This window comes from Nothoprocta perdicaria, unplaced genomic scaffold (genome assembly GCF_003342845.1).
Source record: "Nothoprocta perdicaria isolate Ctin4 unplaced genomic scaffold, notPer1 scaffold_29, whole genome shotgun sequence".
Lineage (NCBI taxonomy): Eukaryota > Metazoa > Chordata > Aves > Tinamiformes > Tinamidae > Nothoprocta > Nothoprocta perdicaria.
The window spans coordinates 4,516,253-4,541,190 of NW_020455521.1; the positions used below are offsets into that span (position 1 = coordinate 4,516,253).

The 24,938-nt window shown below is 38.7% G+C and overlaps 1 protein-coding gene across 5 annotated transcripts in view; it reads right to left on the reverse strand.

The window, feature by feature from the left end:
* Window positions 1-695: 695 nt before the first annotated feature.
* ARFIP1 (ADP ribosylation factor interacting protein 1) overlaps window positions 696-24,938 on the reverse strand; it is a 37,678-nt gene continuing 13,435 nt past the window's right edge. For 2 of the 5 annotated variants that reach the window (XM_026041662.1, XM_026041658.1), the window contains exons 3-9: window positions 24,017-24,125; window positions 21,355-21,450; window positions 19,740-19,849; window positions 15,950-16,171; window positions 12,238-12,395; window positions 9,453-9,627; window positions 696-2,302 (exon numbers count right to left, since the gene is read on the reverse strand). In XM_026041662.1, the coding sequence (XP_025897447.1) occupies window positions 2,147-2,302; window positions 9,453-9,627; window positions 12,238-12,395; window positions 15,950-16,171; window positions 19,740-19,849; window positions 21,355-21,450; window positions 24,017-24,125 (1,026 nt within the window). In that variant the 3' untranslated portion in view covers window positions 696-2,146. The remainder of the gene's footprint in view (window positions 2,303-9,452; window positions 9,628-12,237; window positions 12,396-15,949; window positions 16,172-19,739; window positions 19,850-21,354; window positions 21,451-24,016; window positions 24,126-24,938) is intronic. The other 3 variants (XM_026041659.1, XM_026041660.1, XM_026041661.1) reach the window with 3 other exon arrangements.

Here is a 24,938-nt window from a genome sequence, read left to right on the forward strand (position 1 = left end):
CACAGCTGCTTCCGACTGAAAGCTGTGGAAACTGGGAGTTTTAAGTGTGGGACACTGGGAGTTTTAAGCCACCGCAACACAAGTCACCCAAGTCATTCCTGCATAAGGGAGCTCCAGATTCAAACCCACTCATCCCACTTCCAATAGACCATTCCTTCGGTACTGGAAAATCCTCAGGAGAAAAAGGACCAGGACCTCCGACAGGAACCAAGAGTGTCTCTTCCCTCAGCATCCTTTTCCTGTAGTGTTCTGGACATTGAGATTTCCGCTGAGCTCAGAAAGTCTGTGCCCCTTACCCTGCTGTGACACTCTGCCTTGCCCAGGTCGCATGCACAGTTATGTAGCTGCCTCCTTACTGGTACCGCCGTACACACACAGGGCAACTTTCACAGGCAGGACAAGTCAAGGACCCCGCAAAGCTGTAAACAGAGTGAAATTAGCTTTAAAAGCTTAAGAAAGTACCTACACTGAATGATTTGCTTCACTAGGCATTTACATTTGACTCCAACTTGCATGCTATTAAATCACTCTGGGACAGAAGAAAAGCATGAGCTTTATAACCCAGCGTTGCTGGCCGCCACTCTGGGGGCAGAGGTGGCAGCTCCGAGAAACAGGGCTGAGCTTTCACTGCAGGGGCCGAGATCTGCTTTTAACCATGAAAAGTCAAGGAAGGCTGACTGCAGCAAACACCTTTAATATGAATACAAAATTCACAAAGGATATACATTCAGGGGAACGTAAATGAACTCTTACAAGATACTCTGACAGATCAAGACAGATCAAGAAAAAATAAAGATGGCTCTGTCAGACCATGAATTTAATGAGGAATGATTAAAAACATTTGATTTACAGTTACATTATAGTTGTGTTAAGCACTGGAAACTTGAAGGATGTCAGCTGAAAGGCATTTGAACATACAGTACATAAATCATACAATCCACACAGTTGTAAATAACATGTTGGAAGTATTTCATTTTTCTTAACAGAACACAAAGCAATTTAACATGTGCAAATGAGGACTCCAATATAATGAATTTAAAATGTCTATGATAAAATTGACATATAGAACTTTACATTTAATAAGGACTACACTACTGATGGAGAAATTAAAAATATATATATATCTCCTCCATGTTACCCCTGTCATTGAAGTATGCTTTTCAATCAAAAAGAAAAATCATACTGGCCCTTTTTCTGCTCTCAAAATTTTATCTGTCCACAAAGATTAACTAAAGCTTTAACTTGCTCTAAGTGTACAAAGAAACATAGCATATACAGCCTCCTTCCCCTTGCTGGGAACTGGCAAACCATCATGTTGAAAGGGTTCTTGGATTATGTACACTGGTTGAAAACATTATCTTATAAAAAGGCACATACTTGTGATTTAAGGCTAGTACGGTATTTGTTTTATACAGAAAGTAAAGTTTAAAATGAAATTAGTAAATCATATGGTTGGCCTCATTCAGCAAACCATTTGGTGCAAAGCTAAACCATGTGCTTAGAAGCCTCAGACTGACAGTGATTCTTGCTTTAGTGTTTTTCTTTTCCTTTTTTTCATCTATAATGGAAAGGTAAACCGTTTTAAAAAGCATTTGCTGCAACTCCACTAGTCAATGTGCCATCTGCCACACCTGTTGCCTTTATGCAGGTACTGCACAAAGGCCTTATGTTATTAATCTGCAAAATAGTCTTTTAACTCTTTCCTTTTAAAAAGACACATGAAAATTATTAAAGATGTTTTCTCTATTCATATATAAAATATCAGATGTTGGTACAAATCATGTAAACCACCATTTGGAAATATTTTGACTGGTCACCGTGATGACCAGTAATCACAAACATAATTTGTCAGTGCAAATCTGTAATAGTTTTCTTTCCCCTCCCTCCCTCCCTCATCCCAACTACAGAAATAACCACCAACCTTTACATACAAAAGGAGTGCTCTACATTTGAAATGACAGAAATCACATTTGGTTAAATCCACCCACTTTCCCACCAAATTCAGTTTTACAGTATTATAAAAGGGGGAGAAAAAATTAAAGCTGTCTGTGCAAGAATCACTACAACAGTCCTTTAACCCCAAACCTTAATTCTTATTAGATTTACTGATTTTTTCTGTTAACATTGGGTCCTCTTCTCCATCTGGTTACTGTTCTTCAAGCCAGGATGGAGCATCTGCCCCAGGAGTTTTCAATTTGATGTGGAACTGTTTAAGTGTCTGTTCGAGCTGCTTCTGATTCCCGGCAAAGTAGGCTGCGATGGCATTGTGGAACAGAACCAGCTGATTGTGCAACACCTTAACCTGCAGGCAAGCACAGAGACACGTGAGGCAGAAGAGGCCGATACCAGCCGTGCTGCACGTTAGCTACAACAGAACCACAGGCTGCATCGGTTCGAGACGCTAAGGCTTCACACAGTTGGTTTATACCTGTTTGGAAACTTCAGGCACACACAAAATTCTGTAAATTAAAATGATTCCTAGTTGTTAAATATTAAACAATGGTAGTTTTTAAGTGTTACCAAGTATCAAAATCAGAAGTGCCGCCCTTTCTTGCAGCTGGGCACCAAACCTCCATTCACTGCACACACTGGTGGGTCAAATCAGCTTCCCCAGGACGGCACAGAGGGCGAGCGCGTTATCTGAGCATGCAGGCCCTTGGTTTGCCCCCGCAGAGAGCTGCCCTTTCCCAGCGTTTGCTCAGTGTCAGGAAGGGGGGTTCAGCCCCGGCGACYGGACTCACTCTCAGGGAGCGCGTGCCGGCGGCAGGGCCGGCGATGGCCGCCTCCGGCTCCCCCTCTCACTGGGGCTTCCCGCCACGCCGTGAGGCAGAGGCGCCTCCGGCCTGGGCTGGCCTGCGCGCCCCGCTGACCGGCCCTGTTCAAAGCGGGATTCAGGCTACCTGCTCCTCTAACACATGCCACTCAGTACAGGGGTACTTGGCCTTCGTTGAGGAACTCAAAGAAGTCTTTGAAATCGGATTTACAGCCTGCCTAGTTAGGTTTTATCCCCCTCCTTTGATGGGCGATAAGCACTACATAGCTGAGAAGGGACTCATACTGGACATGCTTTTGACAGCACACAAGTGTAATATACTTTTCTTTGACGCATTTCCCAATTAGCCTCCAAATAACTTCATAGGAATCCAACTCTAGCACCGAACAAAAATGAAAACCGGGCAAGAGCAGCAGCACAGATTTCTGAAAACATGTGTCCCATGCTTAACTTCATAAACATGTCTTAAGTTATGAGACTTTTAAATGAGAACAGAATCCCACAGTATAATGAATGGGGAACTCCAAGCACACAGAGGTTCTCACGTGTACACATTATGGATGTATTTGTACATAAAGAAGCTTTAGCACTAAGAACTCCAATCTGTTTTTATGAGTAGCCAATGATTTGTTTACTGAATGCTCATCTTATGAATTTTTTCCTATAAAATAACAACTTAACACACTTTCGCATCCTGCTGAAGTGATAAGCTCTCTTTGGTGACTCACTTCTAGTCTAAGTTGTTTTGACAATTTGAAATCTAGTACTACCATGTTTTCTCCTCTAATATTTCATTTAATATAATTTAACACATACCAAAAGAATAGGCCTCCTACCACCCATCCCTAATTAAAACCTGAAAAATGGCAGGTTCTTCAACTAGAAGACTTTCTAAGACAAAAGTCCTCATGAAGCAAAAGGTGAGCAGTGCTAGAAAGCAGTCTAGAGTGCACATCGTATCTTGATATTGAAATCAGACAATGAAAAACAGACATTTTAACATTTAGGAGAAAAATGTACAATAGTTTAGAATGTAACTAAATATGTTTATTCACAGTTCAGGGTAGATTCTCAGTCATGAAAGATGCCTTATTCTCACTTTGTATGAATACATGTGAATATGTATTTATATAAAGTTAATTATATATAAATGTGTGTTATCCCAAAGGTTGTACCAGGTCATTCAAGCAAAAATGACAGTGCAAGAGGAAGGACTTGCTTTTAAAAATGTAAAGCACAAGAAAAGCAGAACTACTTTTCAGGTAACTCCTTTCATCAGATATCAACAATATTTCAGACAGCTCAAGACAGGACTTCTACACAGATGTACACTCCCTATTTTAGTGTATTTTAAAAATATTAAAAATTATTCATATTTCTTATAGGAAGATATAGCAAGATTAATTAAATCACCCTCACAACTTTAGTTCATCAATTTGCAACCAAATTTGCTATTAGGACAGCTTTTCAAAGTAAAGTTCTGTGATTTTCTCAGAAGTCTTCTGTAAATTTTATAAATTCCCTCAGTCAAACACGTACATGCTTTGAAAAAAATTCATACGATTTGCTCCAAAACTGTTTTGTTTTAAATTACTACATTTTATAAAAATCTATCCCCAAGCGCTGCATAGATTCAAGATACTACTTCTGTCCTCCTCCTTCAAGGACCATTTTCCTCAGTGAATCCCAGAAGCAAGTGCGGGACCTTCTTATTCTGAGCTTCAGACAATTTTAAGATTAAATTTCCCATTAAGACTACTTAACCTGTCTGACATTGTACTAAGAGAAATGAGAAATCCTACTTAAGCTTCTCCTATGAGCTCTGCTATGAGAAGCAGGCAGCTAAAAGATGAGAAGGGAGAAGCAACAACAACTCAAATCACATGACATCTACTGCAAAATAAAAGCAGTGATCGCAGCTAGAAATAGGATTACAAATATTCACTAAAAGCCAACTTCCTAGCTAACCAGTTTTCCTGTCAAAAAAATCTTATCCTTGCCTGCTTCYGTATCCAGCCATCGATTCCTACTTCTACACTACGTTTCACCTTAGACTTGTGGTGGCAAAACAGGCAGTTAGGCAGTCGGCTGGATCAGGGAACAGATCTAGATTAAAACCAACCTGACAACAACATATTTGCTTTAACCTGGATCAGTTCCCTGATCTGATTCTCTGCACAGCTGCAAAAACACTTTTGCAAACACAATGGAGAAGGCAGTGTGAGGGAAGGCACACCGTAGAGGAAAAGACATCCCCTCCAACACATACATTTTTTTCCCCCTTACCAAACTAAGTCTCTTAACATCACCGTCAGACTGGCAGTAKAAGACAGAACTGTGCTGAGCTGTAGCACCTAATCCAATATATGAGTATTTGAAGATGCACCTTGCACTAGAAAAATACTCAAGCTACATTGCTAAAATGCATGTTCCAATGGATGAGTAACATGCCTATCAAAACAAGTCCCCACATTTCTCGTAGCTGACCATAATTCAAAAATACTGGACCTTACTATTGGACTAAATGTACCTATTTGCTCTCCCTGGTGAAGTGAGGAACCACTCCATAATTGTCTTGGCAAACTTGGTCTAATAAAACCAGACTCTGTAAATAAACAATAGAACTACACATGCCCTGAAGAGTTAAGTTTCATACACAGAAGATATTGTAGGTTGGCTCTAAGTTTTCAAGTTTCTTCTGGATATTCTAAGATGATCTCTATGCACACTGTCTTCCCTATCCCCACACATGGTATTTTCTGCAAAATTAGGTACAGAAATTAAGTGCATGCTTCCTTGAATTCTTCATATTCAGCATAGACTACTTCAGTGCTAGCACTAAAAGGACTGCTTCCATCTTCTTCCTGGCAACCTGTACCTCCTCACAGCTATCACAAATCTTTCCTCCAGCAATTTTTGTTTGAAGTTACCTGATGTAGTTGCCCTATCTGCATTTCCATTAGATTTACAAAGTTAGATAATGCTCAAAGCAAGCATTTGAACAACAAACTCCTGAGGTACAACTCATAAGTATATGAAATAATACAGAATACCTGACATTTCTCAAGGGCATAAATGAGCAACGGCTTTCTTTTGCATTTCTTTTGCATGTGATGCATTAAGAAGGCATTTTCAGTTATTTTTTTTTCCAGTGGTAGAAATCTTGAAGCTAAAAGCAGGCCACTATCTTTACAGAGGGAAGAAAAAAAATAAAGAACTTGTAACTATTTATAAACTACAGCTTCTGATTGCAGCGCTTCTCAGACTTGCTGTCCAACACCACATCCATCCTCTGGAGAACTCGGCCAGCTGAAGACAGCACCAACACAGCCCGGCAGCATCCAACAGCACTGCACAACAGAAGCAATATGAGCCCAAATCAAATTAAAAGCTCAGAGCTGGCCCATTTCTAAGGATATCCTCTCTATTTCCCTGCACCTTCACTCTTCCTAGAACTAAAACAACACTATGGCTTTGCATGTCATGCTTAGAGTTCTTCTATAATAAACGTCAGCAATTCAGCATTTGTTTCAAAATTAAACATTACAGAGAAAGGAAACRGGATCCTGGGTACCTTGGTTTCTCAGAGAAACTTTCAGCCGCAGCTCCACTGTACCACTGTACTGAACTTCCCTGGACAATTAATGAATTGCTAACATGTGAACCCGGCATATCAGACACAGACACRGCAACCACACAACTTTCCCCTCCTCTCAACCTGGGCCTGGATAGCTTGTGGCACTGTATGACATATACAGCAAGATAGACATAAAGCACACAAGCCAGTTAAACTGGATTTATAGTTCCTTTGCAGTKACAGACAGAACACACCTCCCAGGCTTCCCCACTCTCCTCAGCTGCCATGGTTCACCAAATATAGGGCAATACTTTTGAGAGGAAACACACTGGAGTACACCCAGTRGAGCTAAATTTACTAGAAACATGTAGCATTCTTGATCCTGTTTTGACATTAATTCAACAAATACCATACTAGTCCCTGTATCAATATATAAAAGTCTAAGCCCAGAGGGCTTACTGGTAGTCACAATTTTCTTCTGTAGAGGRTAACATTTTCTTACCTAAAAAGGCTTTGCAAGGGAGATTCAGCACAAGCATTAGTCCCTGTCTGGATTCAGCACTGTAGCAACAYGCATCAATATAGCTGGTGCTCAGAGATCGATGAGTCTAAGGAYAGCCTAATTTGAGTATGTTAAGGCCCAGCTTTGCTTGACACAGCTACCCCCATACTGTCCTTTGCGTTGCCTGCAACAAGCCTGCAACAATACGGCTTTTCCAACAGTGGAAAGCAGGCTACAAAGGTGGTCTTGAATCACTTGGCAAAACATTATTTTGTCAATGCAATCTTTATTTTCATCTCCTTTACACGGCACCACCRCACATTTGTTCCTTGGGATGGACACACACACACACTAGTACCTGTTACCATGCAGCATATCTAGGTGAAACATCCTCCTYGGGATTACTGCAATATCTCATTAGTGACACTAAAATCGTCCTTGCCCTGGGAGTGCAGCACATGTTCGCTCTGGTTTAAGCACCACCTGAACAGCACCCTGCTCCAGGAACTGACATGCCTGGGACCCCTCTGTTCACCCTGCCTTACCCACTGTGCCTTCTCTCCCCCAAGTTAGGCACACGCTGCATTTACCAAGTCTAAATTTTGATGGGTCACAGCAATTGTTATGATAAAAAGTAGAACAACCGACAATATGAAGTCTAACTGAAACAAACACACGGTAATTATCTTCTAAAATATATATAAAAAAATCCATCTGCCTTAAGGCCATCACATACTTTTTGTATGCATGTCAAATTCAAGGTAATAAATAGAAACACAACTTAATGTTTCCTAACTTATCTAAATTTAATTAAAAAATAGAAAAAGCTTTTGTGAAGCAAGCCGTAAATAAAATGTTTTCACTTCAAGACCTTAGTATTTGCATAGATGAAGTTGAACAGTTTGCAATACAAGTAGAGCAAGTGCTCGCTCTGACTGGTTTAAACTTAAGGATCGGAATTCCAGCACAAATATAAGTTGGAATGATCCAGCATTTTCTTTCAACATAGGAAACTGCATTGGTAACAAATAATGTATTAAAAGARGAAAAAAAATGAGAAGCTCAAAAGCAGAGACCGTCACTATACCTGTTTTTACCCTAACATATTTTAAAACTCAGTTCTTATGATTCATCAGCTTAAAAATAGGTATTGGTATTTAGATCACATTTCACTTCAAGAAAATGACTTAAGATGTATTTTTTCATTTGCAAATTAATGGGCTTGAAATTCAACAAGAACAATAAATGAACAAGCAAATGAAATTCAGGGAATACCAGTTTATAAATTAACTGATGATCTGAATCATCAATTCAATGAGCTAAATGCTATRTGGTCTCAGAGCCCCAGTCCCAATGCAAATATCTATATAAAGTAGCAGTGCTCAGTAACTACGGGGTTTCAGTGTTTATTATTTGGGAAATGCAAGTGCATTGAAAGTATTTCTCCACACACACACATCTCTGGTAGATTTCTTACCTCTACTGCATCTTTACTCTAAGTTGCTGATGCAACTGACTATGATTATATTATGAATGCAGAATATTCATTTTTTTATTGATTTACTTTGTCCCTATATTTTTCCCTTAAAGTAGAAAAGGCTTTCAGAGGAAGCATRGTTTGCTACTGCTGTTGCTTTGGGGTCTAGATCCTATTCCCTAATAATGTTACCTACTCACAGGTCTTACAACAGGTCAATCAATTCATGACCAAAGTGTTAATCCAYTGCTAGACATGGACAAACTGATAAACTACTAAGCTAGTCTCTACAGAAAGTTAACAATATTTTCTGAACACAAAGCAAATACAGTCAGAAGGATTATCAACGTTTCACATGCTAAGAATATGAACCATGTTCATGTCTTGACCACAATTTTTGTGCTTARGGAGAAACAATATAGAAAGACATATTTATCAACAAAAGTACAGTTTAAACACACATTCTGCATGATAATTTTGTTTTCTAACAGACAAAGCAAAAAGACAAAATCATTGATAAACGGGATACAGAAAAAGGCGTAGTCAGGAGGGAGGTGTTTAGAAAACAAACTCTCCCCATTCCACAATCAAGTATAAAAAACGCAGCTTACATAATTGTCAATCACACAGCTGTAGTGTTGACTACAGAAAGCTGTATCTCTCAATGAAGGTTATTTTATTTTGGAGGTTTCATTTCGAAGAAGCATCTTCTCTTTTCTTCTCATTCACTTCCTTTGTACATAYTAGCTGTGGCAATGTTGCCAAACATGTCAGTGTTACTCAGTATTGAATCAGCAGTTATGACTCAATTAATTGATGATTAAGTGTGATAAACTGCTGCGATGATGCTTTTCCACACTTGAACCCTCCCATATTACCAAGAAACTTACCTCCATCATATGTTTGCCTTTTGCAGCAGCTTAATGGGTGACTTTTGAAATTTCCTGTTCTAAAAGTTTCTCCTCCAGTGATATATCAAAAACTCAGAAAAGTTACTTGACTTTCTTTGCTTTCTCTACTTTTAAATTAAAATATATTTTAGGATCCAGTATATAAGCTACTCCTATCAAGTCAGGAACTAACAACACAATTCCTTAGCACAACATTAGAAGTTGTAGCTTACCTTATTTTCCTCCAAAAATTTCAGTTTGATTGATACGTCATTACGCATTTTGTCGTATTTCTCTTTATGCACTTGAAACAGCTGTTGTGATTGCTCAATCTTTGGCAGAGTGTTTGCATCACGAGGGCCAAGATTCAGCTCTTCGAGGTCTGTCCGATAAGCATCGTATTCAATCCTGAAAAGACAAAAAAAAGAAAATAAAGGAAAAACAGTCGAAAGACAGAGCGTCTCAAAACAGACCTCATGTACAGGGCCAATAAAAATTCAAGATGAACAAAACAGTCACATAGGTGGAACAAAAACACTATATCTTTCTCCTCCCATCCACCAAGAAAAATACCCATACATAAATTGTATAAAGCTGCCTCAGCATTATCTTCCCCTCTTAATCCCATCTCAGCCATTGGCTCCCACTCCTGCTTTATCCTGGCTTCAGAGAGCAAGAGTTTTTCCTTYGCCATCTGTGTTTATTAAGTCAGAGAAAACTCTCTATTTTTACGCCTGTTCAATCAGGTCAATAAGGAGATGATGGCAAGAGCAAGGCAAGCTCCAAGGGAAGAGTGTCTCCTYGCTGCAAGAGCGAGCAACTGCTCAACCACCAATTTCCATCCCAAGGCTCCCGCTACACGTGCTAGGCTGCTCCACAAATAGTTGTGGGATAACCTTGCTGCCCTGCCACCGGCAGAAAGATGTGGTGTTTACACTTGACTGCAAGCCTAGCTTAGGGAGGGAGCGAAGCCAGATACTCTAGATTGACACCGCCACTAAAGGAGACAGAGAGAAGACACAGGTCTAAGTGTTCCAGCCTTAGAACTGGTAAGAACTAAGAGAGCACTACCAAAGACATGTATTGTACCTTGAGTTAAGACCAAGCAAAAATTATTTAATTTACTCCTTGTTCTCTCTGCCACCAAAACCCAAGGAAATCAGAAGCCAAAGAGAAGCAAATACGAAAGTATAAGTAATTCTGTCCTCAAACACGGCCAGCAAAAATGAAAATGAAATTACGTTAATGCCTCTTGCCTACAGATACCTGACATCATTCTAATTGATCTATATAGCCCTCACATCCTACCATTAGGGAAAAAAATAAAATAGGCTTCATTGATAAAACAATTCAATCTAATATAGAAGGTCATTTCAATATGAACCAGTCACATCTGCTGTTTCCAGGAGGAGTGAGGGAAATCAAATTTTTCCCTCCATTACACGGAAATAAATCTTCATTTTATATTTTCTAAAATACTTAAGTCATTTCCAGTCTTACTCTCAAATAGCTTTTAAAGAAAACATTTCTAGTTGCTACCTACCAAAAAACATACAGAGCGTATTCAAGTGGGAGAAGTGCCTAAGGAATGATGGTAAAGATGATATTGCTGAATTCAGCACTCGTACCTTCTACTTCCCAGTATTACGTACAAGTCTAGTGAACTCTGAAACCTTGCCGGATATTAATGTATTTTTATTACTTAAGGAAAAAAAGGCAAGAAGATGAAACAGTGAGACAGAAATACAATGACAGCCTCGAACAGCGTTTCCTCAGAGCAGCTCATGCTGCTTTGCACTTGGTCGAGCAAAGCACCACTCGCCAGCCAGGGATCACTGCAGGGTTGTGGGAGTCCTGGCCAAATCCTCACTCTTCCTCCCGTACATCTCTGCAGTTTGAAAGCAAAGGAGGCTGCCCTTTCAGCATTCGACAAACCAAATTAAAATATAAATAGTAGTAAGAGAGCCATTTGGATCATAAGGTGGAATAGGCAAAATGACTAAGTGAARAGCCTTTATATTCCATTCCAGATTGAAAAGGCAAGGTACATGTTTCTTATACTGGAAGCCAAAAGAACCTATTTCAAGGGGGAAGAAGGGTGCAACTCAGAAGGACTGGCAACAACTCTCCAGAGATGCACTTTGCATGCATTCCCAATGGACCAGGTGGAAAAAGTGTACTGACTTGGCAGCTTTGAGAGGCATTTGTACATTAAAGCAATACCTTAYGGCCTGGTAAATTTTGCCTTTCCACCACGTATCAAAATATCAAGACAACAGCTTAAGAGTCATTTGCTTACAAATGAAGCGCTATAATAAAAACAGAACAAAAACCATAGAGGAGAACAACACAAGTCACTTGCATCTTTTGGTCTAAAAAAAAAGAATTAAGAAACTATCCTTTGGGAAAATTATGACAAAATTCGTATACAATTAAAAGGGACTGAATGTCAGAATGGAAGCAGTAACAAAAAGGATTTCAAGTCTAAACATAAGTAGGAGCGAACCTGGTTTAGGAACACTTTGCATAAATCCTGACTAAAATATTCTTCTCCAGGACACTCAACCCATACAAGATACTCTTCAGTCACTAGAAAACTTATTTTTGGTCCTCCTTGGCACAAACTAGATCTGCAACTTCTACATAAAAAACAAAGTGCACGGATTAGTATTTTATACAGAGACAGCTTCACTTATTACAATATTGCTAGGTAAAAGGCTTCCTTGCACTGCTTTTTTTTTTTTTTTTTTTTTAGCAAGCAAAAGGGAAAAAAAGAGACAAACCTAAAAAGCTACCAAGTAAGATCAAGTCTACAATGCAAAACCTAAAAAACATTTTCAAAGCACATGGAATGAGACAGTTAACTGTAAATCATTATTATGTGAAGTCTGCATTTTTTCCACAGGGATTTTATCAAGCTATTAGCTATTCAAAAACAAGGAAAAAATGAAAAAAGGGTAACCTTTCATTTCTTGTAGATGAGCATGTAAAAAAAATAGCTAGAGACAGAATAGCTACCTGGCACTTTCATATTGTTTCACAGTCAATAACGTGTCCTCAATTGTTTTATTCACCAATGTATTCACACTGGCAATAAAGAAGTTAATAGCCCCAAGAAGAGTTTCTCCATTTTTAGCTAGAAGTTTCTGAGTATCTGCATTGTAGCCAAACTCCTCCTATAAACAAAAAAAGCAAAGGAAAAAAGAAAACAGAACAAAAACTGTAGATCATTCCAAATCATAACATTCACAGAAACTATATAAAAACACAYGACAACACAGACAAAGTTTTGTCACTTCTGCATAAACTATGACTTGAGCTATCATGACATAAGCTATCACATAAGCTATCACAGCTATGATTCAATAGATAAAACTTACATGTAATATTCAGGTCACAGCTTRTGAATTCCCCTTAGTATCACTAAAACATGGCTTCCAATTTTTATGCTACTGCACTATTAAAGCCTGTTGTTTTTTGAGCCATTTTAGCCTCAACTGAAAAACCTGAATTTCATTGGAAAGCAAGTGCTAGTCAWATCTTTACATTGTGATTCAGTACGCTTTTTACTCGCTGTCTCCCATGTGGTTGTCTAGGTAATGCTCTAATCCCAACAAAGACACTGTCACATTAAATACAGTAGTAAAATTAAACTCACAAGGGCAAACAGTATTAATTAGTTAGCATGTTTTACTCTTGCTTTCTGCCTAAGAGCAATGCGCGCCCCCCAAAAAAACCCCTCACACACACGCAATCTGTCACAGTTTAAAGCAACTGAAAAGCAGAGTAATCTAATTAATAGCAAATAAAACAAGCATGATAACAAGCATGATAGATCAACCATAAATTTGCAAAAGCAAAATGATTCCCACCATTTCCAAGGCACTTCAATCACATTTGGATATTTGTTCATGCATTTTTCTTCTTCAAAAAGAGTATAAGCACTGACCAAGGCAGAAGAGATTCTTAATGCATAGATGCCAAATGAACATTATTATTTTATGTCGTCCATATGACATCTTCACATTCCACAGATGGAGTTTTTATTGAAAAAGTTACAATTTGCGGTTGTAAAACACACAAGTCCTATCTGGAACTTGGACTTTTTAGGCTTGCACACTGCCAACAACTGACTCAGAAGTGCCGTATTCTCCCTCTTTCCTTTCATCTATCGAGAACATAAACACCAAAGCCAAATGATGTTTCTTGTTAACATTAATTCCTTCATGAGGTTAAGATTAGTGGGCAATGGTAAGGACTGAGGCCTCTAGGAAAAAAAAGAGGTGCAGAGGAAACAGAAGCAGTTTGGGGGAGAGGAAAAATGGAAGAAAACTTGCTGCAACTCTTCATGAGTAATTCACTGCTCAGACATTCCCGCAGCTTCCTTGGTGCTAAACAGCTGCTTGGGACAAAAAATGGGCAGCCTCATCACTGTGGATCCTGCTAAAATCCAAACAGTGGGTTAGACTTCAGCTGGGCTGGCTCTCTGGGACAGCCTACTTACTCTAGGGTAACTCTATCGTGACAGTGCAATAACACAAGTGCTAGAAGCGGGAGGCAACAGCAGCAGCCGGAATAGCCTTCTCAGCAGCTTTCAGCCACACATTTCCCAGCTCCTTTCCCTCCTGTAGGGAAGATGCCATTAATTTTCCAGCCACTTCAGTGACCCAGATCAGCGCAGCCCCAAGACAGCAGCAGGGCTGCAGCAGCCCTCAGCTCATGTAAACCAGTGTGCCCAGTCTGTGAGCAGAGCTGAGACGCAGGAGCCACCAAAACTYTCTTTACTACTCTATACAAAGCCACAAAGAACAGTGGACCTCTAATTCTGTCCACGTCCTCTGTGTGCACCTCTTCTGAAAAACAGAGGAAGTCCCCTCTGARTCAAGAGCTTACATTGGGTTTGCAGTCTATGCACACGTCACATAAAATGGGAATTCATCTGTCTGTATAATTAGAGCCACATGAGCCTGGAACCAGGAGGTGTCTTGGTATCCAAAAGAAAATGAGCAAAATGAGCAAAAAAGTATACCTAAGCAACAACTCTTTAAGATCGCATTTTGTTAACATACCTAAAATAAAGAATATTATCTTTAAATACTGAGCTTTGTAGCTTTTTTGTTTTGCACTTATATACATTATCCAGCTCAATATGAAGACAAGCTTTCCAGGTATTACTTGTGCACAAGTATGAGAGGCAACAACGCTATCCAGACATTCAAGAACAGGCCAAGAGATAGCCAGCAACACAGCACAGATCAAACAAAGGGAAAACACAAAGGAAAAAGAGACAAACATCAGGCAAGTCTCCAAGAGGCAAAGGTTAGATAACTTTTATTACAGCAGCAGAAACCTTTATTTAATTTCGTGAACAGCCCCATTCAATAATCTACACAAGAGATGAATGACTGAAACAGATTCCAAGGTGCTGATAGAAGCTAGAGAAACAGTATTCCCACTAGCAGTTACAAGCTATTCATGGAAAAGCATTCCTTAAAACAGGAGAAGGATGCCAGATTTAATCCCAGTTTCAGAAAAAAAAACCACCCAGCTTCAGCACATACTTCACAACAGTCAGTAAATCTTACCACAAACTATATGCCCTGTTAYTTGTGTCAAGAGTACACTGATTACTAAAAAAACTTCCAGTCCTTTTAGCTGGTGATTTAATTGCTCAGCTGCTAGAAGTGCTACATTTTCCACTGATTTCCATCTGTCAGACTGAAATATTAAAGACTTCCATATTCCACTGCAGGAGCTGGAAATCATTCCAACTATCTAACAGTTAAAGTCAGTCTGGGCAAGCATTATCCCCAGTCCCTCCCAAAAGCTCACTGGGAATAGGTAACCAGGAGAGAGAAGAAAAAAGAAAAAGAGGAATGAAGAGCTAGAAATTCAAAAATTAGTAAAAGGTTATTTCTTTTTAAATTAGTCCAAAGGTTATTTGGACTGTTTCTGCAACTATGATTTTGCAAGTCTTCAGCGTCTTCGCAGTTTTTGCTAGCATTCAGTAGCAGCGAGCTACTTCATCTCTTGAAGTACAGTATGCTCCATGGAGAAGTAAACTAACTACTATCTTCTGTATGCAGTATCTGACTTTTCTTACAGCAGATTTTTATCAGGTACAGCAAAAAGTGCAAGTGTAAAAATACATGAGGGGAGAACTCATAACAACCCAAATGCAGGTATCTAAAGAGCATCTCTCTTGATCACAGCCTCCAAGCGGCATAAAAAGACTGATTAGTTCTACCAGTTGCAAATGTCTGATTTATAAAAGAGACTTGGATACCAATGCTCAACACTTAAATCTACTCTAGAGAAACCTTTTACTCACATTCAGCATGCAGAAATGAAGTAATGGGCCCTACTCTACTTACTCCCAGGCATATTCCCCACAGGCATCCCGTAATTGTCATGAAGTAATGTTCTGGCATGCTCCCGATGGCATTTCATTAAAAGCAAAAGGAATAGCAAAAATGTGTTCCCTATACAAGTGAAAGCTGTGTCACTTCTTGAGTCCAATCTTCAATTAAAGACATATTTAGAAAGAGTTTACAACTATAATAATTTCAACCATTTCCTGTAATGAACTGAATTACATAAACTTAACACAAAGAGCATGTAACATTCAGAAAAATTAGTGGTTAACTAATATATACTCTGAAAAAGTCAATTAGACTTATGTTCATCTCTGCCATTTTATTTATTTTTTTTAACACTATAAAAGTCTTACATGAAGTTCCAATGATTTCAAACTCAGGTCAGCAAACGCATCTCCTAGTTGCCTTTGGGTATGTACCATCTGGAAGAGCTGTGTGGACAAAGTCTGGGCCAGCTTCAAGATATTTTCATATTTTTTTTTGTTATCTCTCAATATGTCTATTTGAGCTTCTAGTTCCAGATCAACTGTCCTTGAGCCACGACCCAGTTTTTCRGAGATGATCTGTCGTGTACACTGAAAAAAAAAAGTTAACTCTGAAGACTCAAATACATCCAGGACAGCACAGCATACACCCATTTTCAGCTTCAAGGGACATATAATTACACACCATTCTTTCACAATCACCCCTCCCAATATAAGTTTGCACAACAAACTGCAAAAACATCACACTCTTTAGAAGTTTATCAGGACTCAGCAAGAACRGCTGGACAAGTCTCAACTCCTACTAATATGAATATTCAAGTTAGTAAATCAAGAGCATAACTAATTGTTTCTCAAGTGAAAGAACGCTTACCTGTTTCAAGGACTGGTGGATCTCACCAAGTCTGGAGCAATTATTTACCCCACTGCTTTAAAGTTTGTTGCTGAGAGTACTATAAACTCTGCACAAAGCTACTGACTCCATGATCCTTAGGGCTTCGTCTACCAACCATACAGTTCCAGAGCTATAACCCATGTTATTTTATGGCGTTTCCATAAAGAGATCCTAAATATGTCTAGAGTTTTTCCTTTTTTGGGAGGCAAGGGGAGGAACGGGGGGGGAGTGCAGGAGGGCGTATGGGCAGCATGGGGAGTGCGTTCAGCACGGTTAAAGCCTATTAGTAAGTCTTACGGGTAAGTGCATAAAGCTGCCTTGCATTTCTTGTTGTTTGTTCACCCTTGGATAAAATAAAGCCCTTCTGCAGCAGTCGGCTCCATTTCTTCTGTCACAACTCGATTTCTGAACTGATTCATAGCTCATTAGTGTGGTGAACAGCAAAACCTGCTTTTGGTGTAGGCTGTGGGCACTTTCATCTGGCCAATGGCTCTGACGACAACTTGAGATGCTGGCACATCTCGGTTATCCATGAGAGCCTCTCTGGCAGAGATCTGAGCCCAGCTTAGCTCCCCAGCTAAGCAGCAGATGCAGGGCACAGCCTCAGAGTTTTGCTCTGTAAAGCAGGAACCATTTACTGATGTACTAAGTTACTCCAAGTCAATCTGTGGTCCCACAAGGTGAAAGACAATTAAAGATGAAGATGCGCTGGGGAAAATGGAATTTACAAGAATATTAATTTAACTGTTGAGGTAGCAACTGCTCTGAAGAGACTGAATCGAGGTGCAAATTTTCAATTTTAACAGATGAAGTGAAACCAAACCTCATTTTAAAAAAATCACATCCCCAAAACACATTACAGCAGCACTAGATTTTTTCCAGGGTCATATTGAATAATTCAAGGAATTTGGCTCAATTCAGTCTTGACTTATATCCAAAGGAGATGTACTTCTTTTAACYAGTTAGAATTTTATGTCCTTTCTAAATTTAACTGACAAAAACAAAAGCAACACTGATAGGTGAGAATAATCAGTTACCTGAGAGAATACTTAAGCTTTGTTCAATTGCGCCTAAATACAAGATGTACCTAAATACAAAGTCGAACACACTGCATTTGAACAAAAACAGAGAGAGAAGATGCCCGTGTCTATTTTCACTCTTTCTGGTTCTGAGCATACCAGTACAGATGCACAAGTTGCTGTGCAATGGGCTCTTGCAACTGGATTACAGAAGAACTGGAGGAGGGGCAACCCCTTTTGGGGGAAACCCACAGTTATTAGGAGAAGACATGGGAGAAAATAAAGAGGCAGAATAGTTGCAAAAGCAATAGATAGACTTCAGGGACAAGTCAAAAATAGTCCATTAAGATTCATGGATTGGCTAGAAGGAAGACCAGTTTTAGTTCCCTGTAATTTTCAACTGGACCTAGCAGCTTGAAATAGTAATATGAAGTAAAAGAGCAAGAAAACAAAGCAGTGGCGTCTCACTGAGAGATACTGGACAGACAGGCACAAAATGTCCCAACACTCACTTGACCACTCATTCATAGAGTATGAGTTCTGAATGCAAAAGTCAAAATATGAAGGAGTGATGCCTCCAAAAGGTGGAAAAGCTGGCTGGCATCAATGGGAACACCTGAAACTAGAAAGCTAGAATCAAAAAAAAAAAAGAGTTGATGGGCATACTCAAATCCCTAGAACTTCAATCTGAAGTAGACACACAGGTCATCAAACCTTCAGACAAGTTCGGGCCATATGTCAGGTTTATGGACAAGAATCAGCTCTTTTGCTAAGCYCAGTTTGGGAATTGACATTTCACAGGGCAAGCAGTGATTCCAAATGGTTTCCAGGGAGTAGCCTGGAGAAAAAGGGATAGACAGAGGCAGATCTGTCCTGCCTCACTGTTTGAGGACATATATTCTATGGCACTGAAGCCACGCAATGATGCAAGACTTGTTCTTCACCTGTATTCCCCGTGTAGAGCCAGCACCTCAGAACAAAATGGCACTTTTCCTCCCACACCACCCGAGGAAGATGCACACCCCTCAAGCTCTTACCATGAGCCATGAGATGAGGCTGCAGATGAGTCACATGGTAACAAACAATACCTCCATCATTACCAGAACTCAGAGGTAACAGGAACTCCAAGGAGTAAAAAAAAATCACCTTGCACAAGATTTTTTTTCTGTTTAGTCAGCATCATGAATTTGCACACCAACYGGACCATAGTCCAGAAGAGCTTGGACCAGCAGCTGACAGATCTTCACAGCTGCTACAATATTTAGATCACATAAAAGAAGATATTCTACAAGCAATTCAGTTAGACATAAAGATGCAAGCTCCTTCTGATCCTATCACAGAGAGCGGCATAAACATTTACTAGCGTGCAAGACATCCCTGCCCCATTTCCCACCCTTACTRGGCAAAAAGTCCACACTTGGATTTAAGAATAGGAGCTCTAGGCGTTCAGATTTCTGTTTTGCAAGAGATGATTTTTCCAGATTCTTCATTTCTTTATGGGTTGATGTAGATCCCACTGATACACACCTACCTGTCCACACCTCTGTTTAAGTTTCAGGCACAACAAAAAGCTACTTTTCAAAACTGGTCTTTGTTTAGAACTCCTGATAGTGATCTATTCCCTGACAACTGCTCCTCAGCTTCCTTATGACTTTGARAGTCACTTCTGGCAAATTGGTGTGGTTTGAACATCTTTTGTTTATCATCTTTTCCATTTCACCAAATTCAAATGGATTAACCTCAATGACAATGAGGTGCCACAAAAAAGCAGAACACATGCATATAAAGCAACAATTGCAACAGGAAGAAAAAGGATTCAGCCCACAATAGAATAAAAGTAAAATACTGATTAAGAAGTTTCAGAACTTGAAGGTCTTTTGCTATTTACTCAAAATCTAGTGTATAAGCTGTCAACTAAGTAAGAGTTTTAATAAGAAACATTCCTGTTGAAATCTGTACTTCCTATATGTTGGAGTAGAYAAAACCAACATTCCTTACTTTGTTAAATCAATAATACTTAATACAAACCTCTCATCATGGATTTAAAAAGGCTTACAAAGGTCATTACATTTGATCAGAAAACAAAGCTTTCTGTATACATATTCGTTTATGCTTCCTGCAATAACAGCTTATTTTCTTTCACAAGTATGCTGTAGAATACTTTACAAGCTTGAATTGAAGCAGTAGCAAAYGTTTCTAGATGCACACACGCGCGCACACACACACATATATATATTTATCTGCAAACCTTATAAGTGTTTAGGCTCCACTTTCTCACCAATTCCAACTTCTCCATTGCTGGATTCTTTACTTCATCTGCTAATACAACAGGTCCACTCTTCTGCTGAGTTCTGCCCCCTGTGTCAGACATAGAGCAAACCTTCAAGACCTTGAGGGATTTTTTTGATGTTTAAATCTGTATAGAAAGTTTGTGTAATTGTACATGCAAAAGCAGAAAAGGCTACTAGCAGCAATTAATACAARTATGTAATTAAAAAAAAATCAGGAAACAGACAAGAGTTATTTTCAAATTGATACCAAGTGCAGTGACACACTGAACCTTTCATGCAGCAATGGGCTGAATTACAAGGCTTACCTGAATGCGTGGAGTTTTTACTAATGGACCTTATAAAAAGCTTTTGGGACATGTTTATCATTTAATCTATGCTTTAAAACTCATACAGTCAAACATCCTCTTTGATTTAGCCAATTCAGAAGTCTTTTTACATCCTGTATACCATTAAATGAAAGTGATCAGCATATACAAAGCATTATCAGAGCAGAGCTTGTACAAAAAACTTACAGAAAATTCCTACCCTTTCCAGTGAATGTTATGCTTTCTAGAAAAACATTTTCAGCCATTACTATCAAAAGTTCAGCTCATTTATGCATTTCAACTTTATTGGCTCACTATATTAGGGATAATTAATTCTATAAACCACCAGCGTAAAAAKGGCAATAACGAAATTATTGCAAGGAACAACTTGAAATATCTAGAGTCACTCAGCACTTACTCATTGCCAATAACGAGAACATATTCAAGCTAGTACACCATGCTGCACAGGTTCTAACTTTTCATTTTGAAAAGTTATTCCTAGTGTTCCAAACACCCAAGACTGGCAACGCATTATGCCTTTTTAAAGAAAAAAACACATTTTAATGCATACAATTTCAGCTACTCCTGCTTCTCATATTTTGAATAATCCAGCCTGCTAAAGCCACCTTAGCCTTTCCAGACTATTTATGGAAATAAGGGCTTGGAGGAGGAGGAAAAAAAAAAAAAAAAGTCTGTTCAGATGCCTCAAGATACTCCTTTATGATGGAGCGCTCCTAAGTGCTTTACTTCTTCAAAATGCTGCGCAAACATTAAGTAATTAATCCTCTCAACACCTTTATGAGGTAACTGAATAACTTTTCTCCTTTTACATCGGAGGAAACAAAGATGTTAAGTAATTTGCCCATGGGCGCAGAATGAGTCAGTGGCAAGGCCTAGTTTGGGTGTTGTGAATTCCTAATTCCTAACCTCATACTCTGCTCTGCTGGAATATGTGACCACTTTGGCAAAAAGAATGCCAAAAGTTTTGGCTTTAACCTAAATAAGGCATTACTGTTACTCCCTTRTTTTAGCTACTGCTGTTAGTATTAATATTTGGTAGAATAGTTTTAATGCTGTAGAAGAAGCAGATAGGAAGGAAAGCAGCCATTACTTTGTGAACTGCGAAAACCCAGAAGCAAGAACCACCATAAAAAATCCCTAAGATATATTTCCAAATAAGAATAAATCAAAGTAGTAGAAGTGTGGAGGAAGGAGTTAGTACATTGTCAGCAGAGACAAGGGCGTTATCCGCTCAGTGCTGCGATACCTGTGGGAATAATTAAATCACAACCTTGTCCAGCCAGTCTGCTAGCTGCTGCATTGCTAGGAGATATAACTGATGGTTTGGGTGATGCTGAGGAACCTGAAAAGGGGACACATTTAACCATGAAAATCCATTACCTCCCATTAAAAAACAAAGTGCACTTTTACACAGCTCTTCAAAAATTCCCTTCACCAACAAACTGAAGCATTCGTGRAAAAAAGTCACTAGAATTTCTAATGGCAACTCCTTCTTTAAAGGTGCAGCTGTTCATGTGAACTACTCCAAGTTCCCTTGACTCCATCCTTCTCATTAAGTCATGATGCCAGACTTTTCATTACTCTTACAACAAACAAAAAAATCTGGCAGCTTCATCAGAAAAACATGAACTGTAGACAATTCCATATAAATATCCCATACAGCTGCTTCAACTGGAACCTGATTTTTCACCCATAATTAAATTTCATTCTGCACCGTCACTCAATGACAGCTACAATATTAAGGSATAAATTAAGCTCTGAAATCAACATTTAGATATATTTGATTAATAACTACTCCTAAACATGTGGAAAAAACACAGAAACTGCTTATCTTGAAGATCCTGAGACACTTTAGGTGTTAACATTCGTTATTTTCTTCCAAATAAAACATCAAATGCAAAGCAATAATCTTAGGACATTTTACTTCAGRTTAAGAGTGAGTTTTTCCTCCTGTTGTGAGGAGTAGTTATCTTGCTCAAAAGGCTTTTATTTTCTTCCTGCTGAGATGCCCAAAACGCATCAAGGCTGACAGTGTGCCATTAGGAAACAAACGGACCACGATTCATCAGCCACTTCCACAAAACTCTTATCAGTAACACCAGGAATGTKCCTTGAAGCAACTAAAGCAACCACCTTCTTTTGCCTTTAAAACAGCTTGCAGAGTACTAGCAACGTGGAACGACTCCAACAGAAAAGCACTTTACCATTACACAGAAAGAAGAGGCCTAAGATAATTAACTTGCTCAGTCCCGTCACAGCAACAGCTACATAAGAGCTGCCASTGGATTCATTTTGGCACTAGAGTTCAGCAGGAGGCTGCTAAAGGCCTAAGAGGCTGAACAGCTTCAGCAAGGGAGCTAAGATAAGCAGTTAAAAAGAAAAAAAAAAAAAAGTCCTTATCGCTCGATACAGGATTAATGCAGCCCTATGCACACCCCATTATTCAACCCTCCCAGGTAAAGGAAACCCTTCCCTTCCAATTTTCTGTCTGCTTTGCATTCAGAAATTAAGTTTTAACAAGGAAACACAACCAGAAATTAAGAGTTTGTTTTGTTTGACTTTTTTTTTAAACAGGGCTCTCATTTTCTTTTCAACTCTATAAAACTGCCTGCAGTTTTATAGAGTTGAAGTTTTTATAGCTTCTCGCCCTTTTGGCTAGAGGATTAGAAATAATTCAAAAGTAAAACAAGACAAGAAAGTATCCTTGCAAGAAAACCAACCTAGTGGAAGAGTTATAGTACATACAATGCTCATAACACACAGATGATTATAGCACATTTAGATTTCACATATATTAGTATTGTTTGAAACACACCCTAGACACCTTTTTTTCTTCTGAACTAAATCTACCCAACACAGCTGCAGAGCTACGCTGTGAATCCAAAATAGAAAGACTGAGTACATAGTTTTCCATGTGCCTTTTTTTTACTGCTAGCTGTATTTCAATGACTTATGGTAGAAAACATGGTATTAGCTTTGTAATATATGTAAAGTAGAGCATGCAAATCATTGTTTTCACAGGCACGACACTTTACAAAACAGGAAATGAAGCAAAATGTAAATTAAATCTACAACCATAAAGACAYTCATTTTCACTCAGGTCATTTGAGATCACTGCAAACCTTTCAAATTCCTGATTTTGTCTAGAAGAAATAATTAACATAATGACTTATGAAAGCCTCACTTTCTCATCCTGTGTCGTGACACTCCATCGTTTTGAGATGGAATACACAGATATTACTTGTTTATCACTTTGTATTTCCTGATGTTTAAATCAGTTTATAGTCTTTAAAAAACACACATTCTGAAGACTTGCATTGCATATTAAATATTGACTAAAATCTTTCTGGTACAAGCAACTGAAAGTCTGCTCAAAAAGATGYAACAGACCTCTTTTCATTATATACTACCCAAAGCATTATCATGCCCAACCAAATACATATACAGCACAATAAAAAAGGAGAAACAAGTTTCAGGAGCAACAAAGGTGAACTTTACCAGTTTATCTGTTTCAGCTAAACTAACTGTATATCATGAAATCAGTTCTCTCCAGTTACACTTTTCAGAATAGCTTCAATTTATGAACCCACCTTTAAACATTTTTTAATATAAGTAACCATGAAATCTTTCATGATTTCCAGAGGTTCAAGGTAAAGAGTTCCTTTCCTACAACTGAAAGTCAATTTAATATTGTTAACATTAATACTTTTCGCTAATCTCTTGACAGCTACAAATGTAGTATCTACTTTATTAATGTTAACAGTCCAGTTAGAGGATGAATACAGTTCTAAACACACATCTTTTTCTGCATTAACACCAAAATTCTCAAAGCAGCTACACAGCTTAATTCTTGACTATGTAAAAATGCCTAAGATTATTTTAAGAAGTAAACAAGCAATTACCATTACCTGGAAATGGTCCTGCCTCAACAACTCCCTCTTTGGTGCCATCAAAGCCATGAGATGTAATTTTGGTTTCAGAGAGTCCAAGTCCAGCTGGTAACGAACGCTTCAAGTCCTTAGAAATAGTTGAAAAAAAAGGAAGATTCATGTTAAAAAATTAACAAAAGCCAAAACAAAAATACAAGACAAAAGTGACTCTCAGATATTACAGCGTAATTTCAGCAGCTCTCAGGCAGATAGTTCAGCCTTTAGCCTGGAATGTTTCTTATGGTGTCACAGGATTCTATTGCGATGCATGAATAGTAAACATTGATCAGTGTGAAACATATTAAGTTGACTTCTGCATTTATTGCTGTATTAATACACTGTTGTGTTGATTAAATATGCTTTTATTCTCCCCAATTTACTTGCGCTGCTTCCCCAAAAAGCAGTTGACAACAGCATGGTAGCTGTTTTAAACGTGGTCAAGGCAACCATATCATTTTAATATTTTGAGACTGCAGAATGTTGTCTGCTTTTATTCCTAACACAAGTGATGTTTCCAGTTAAAACCCACAGGGGTACAAAATTATTAAAGGAGAMGGAGTTCTTTCACTCCTTATATGTGAAACAGCTGTACACTTTGCAGCTTCCTTTAGGAGATCTGTTTACGGTGTTGTTTGACATGGGAGAAGCACCCAGACAGGCAATCACAAGTGCTCTTAGAAATAATTTTGCATTTTACAGCTGGATTTACTAATATGCCTAATTTCACCAAACCAAAACCTTCACAGGAAACCAGCACAGATTACTGCTGACTATGAATTCATATACTCCATGGCACATTTCTTGTGCCATCTCTTCTTGTGCTTGTTAAGTCAGATAGACTTAACAGGAGTTAAGCTTTCAATTTTTCTACTCAAACATATACCTCTAGCATTGTGCAATA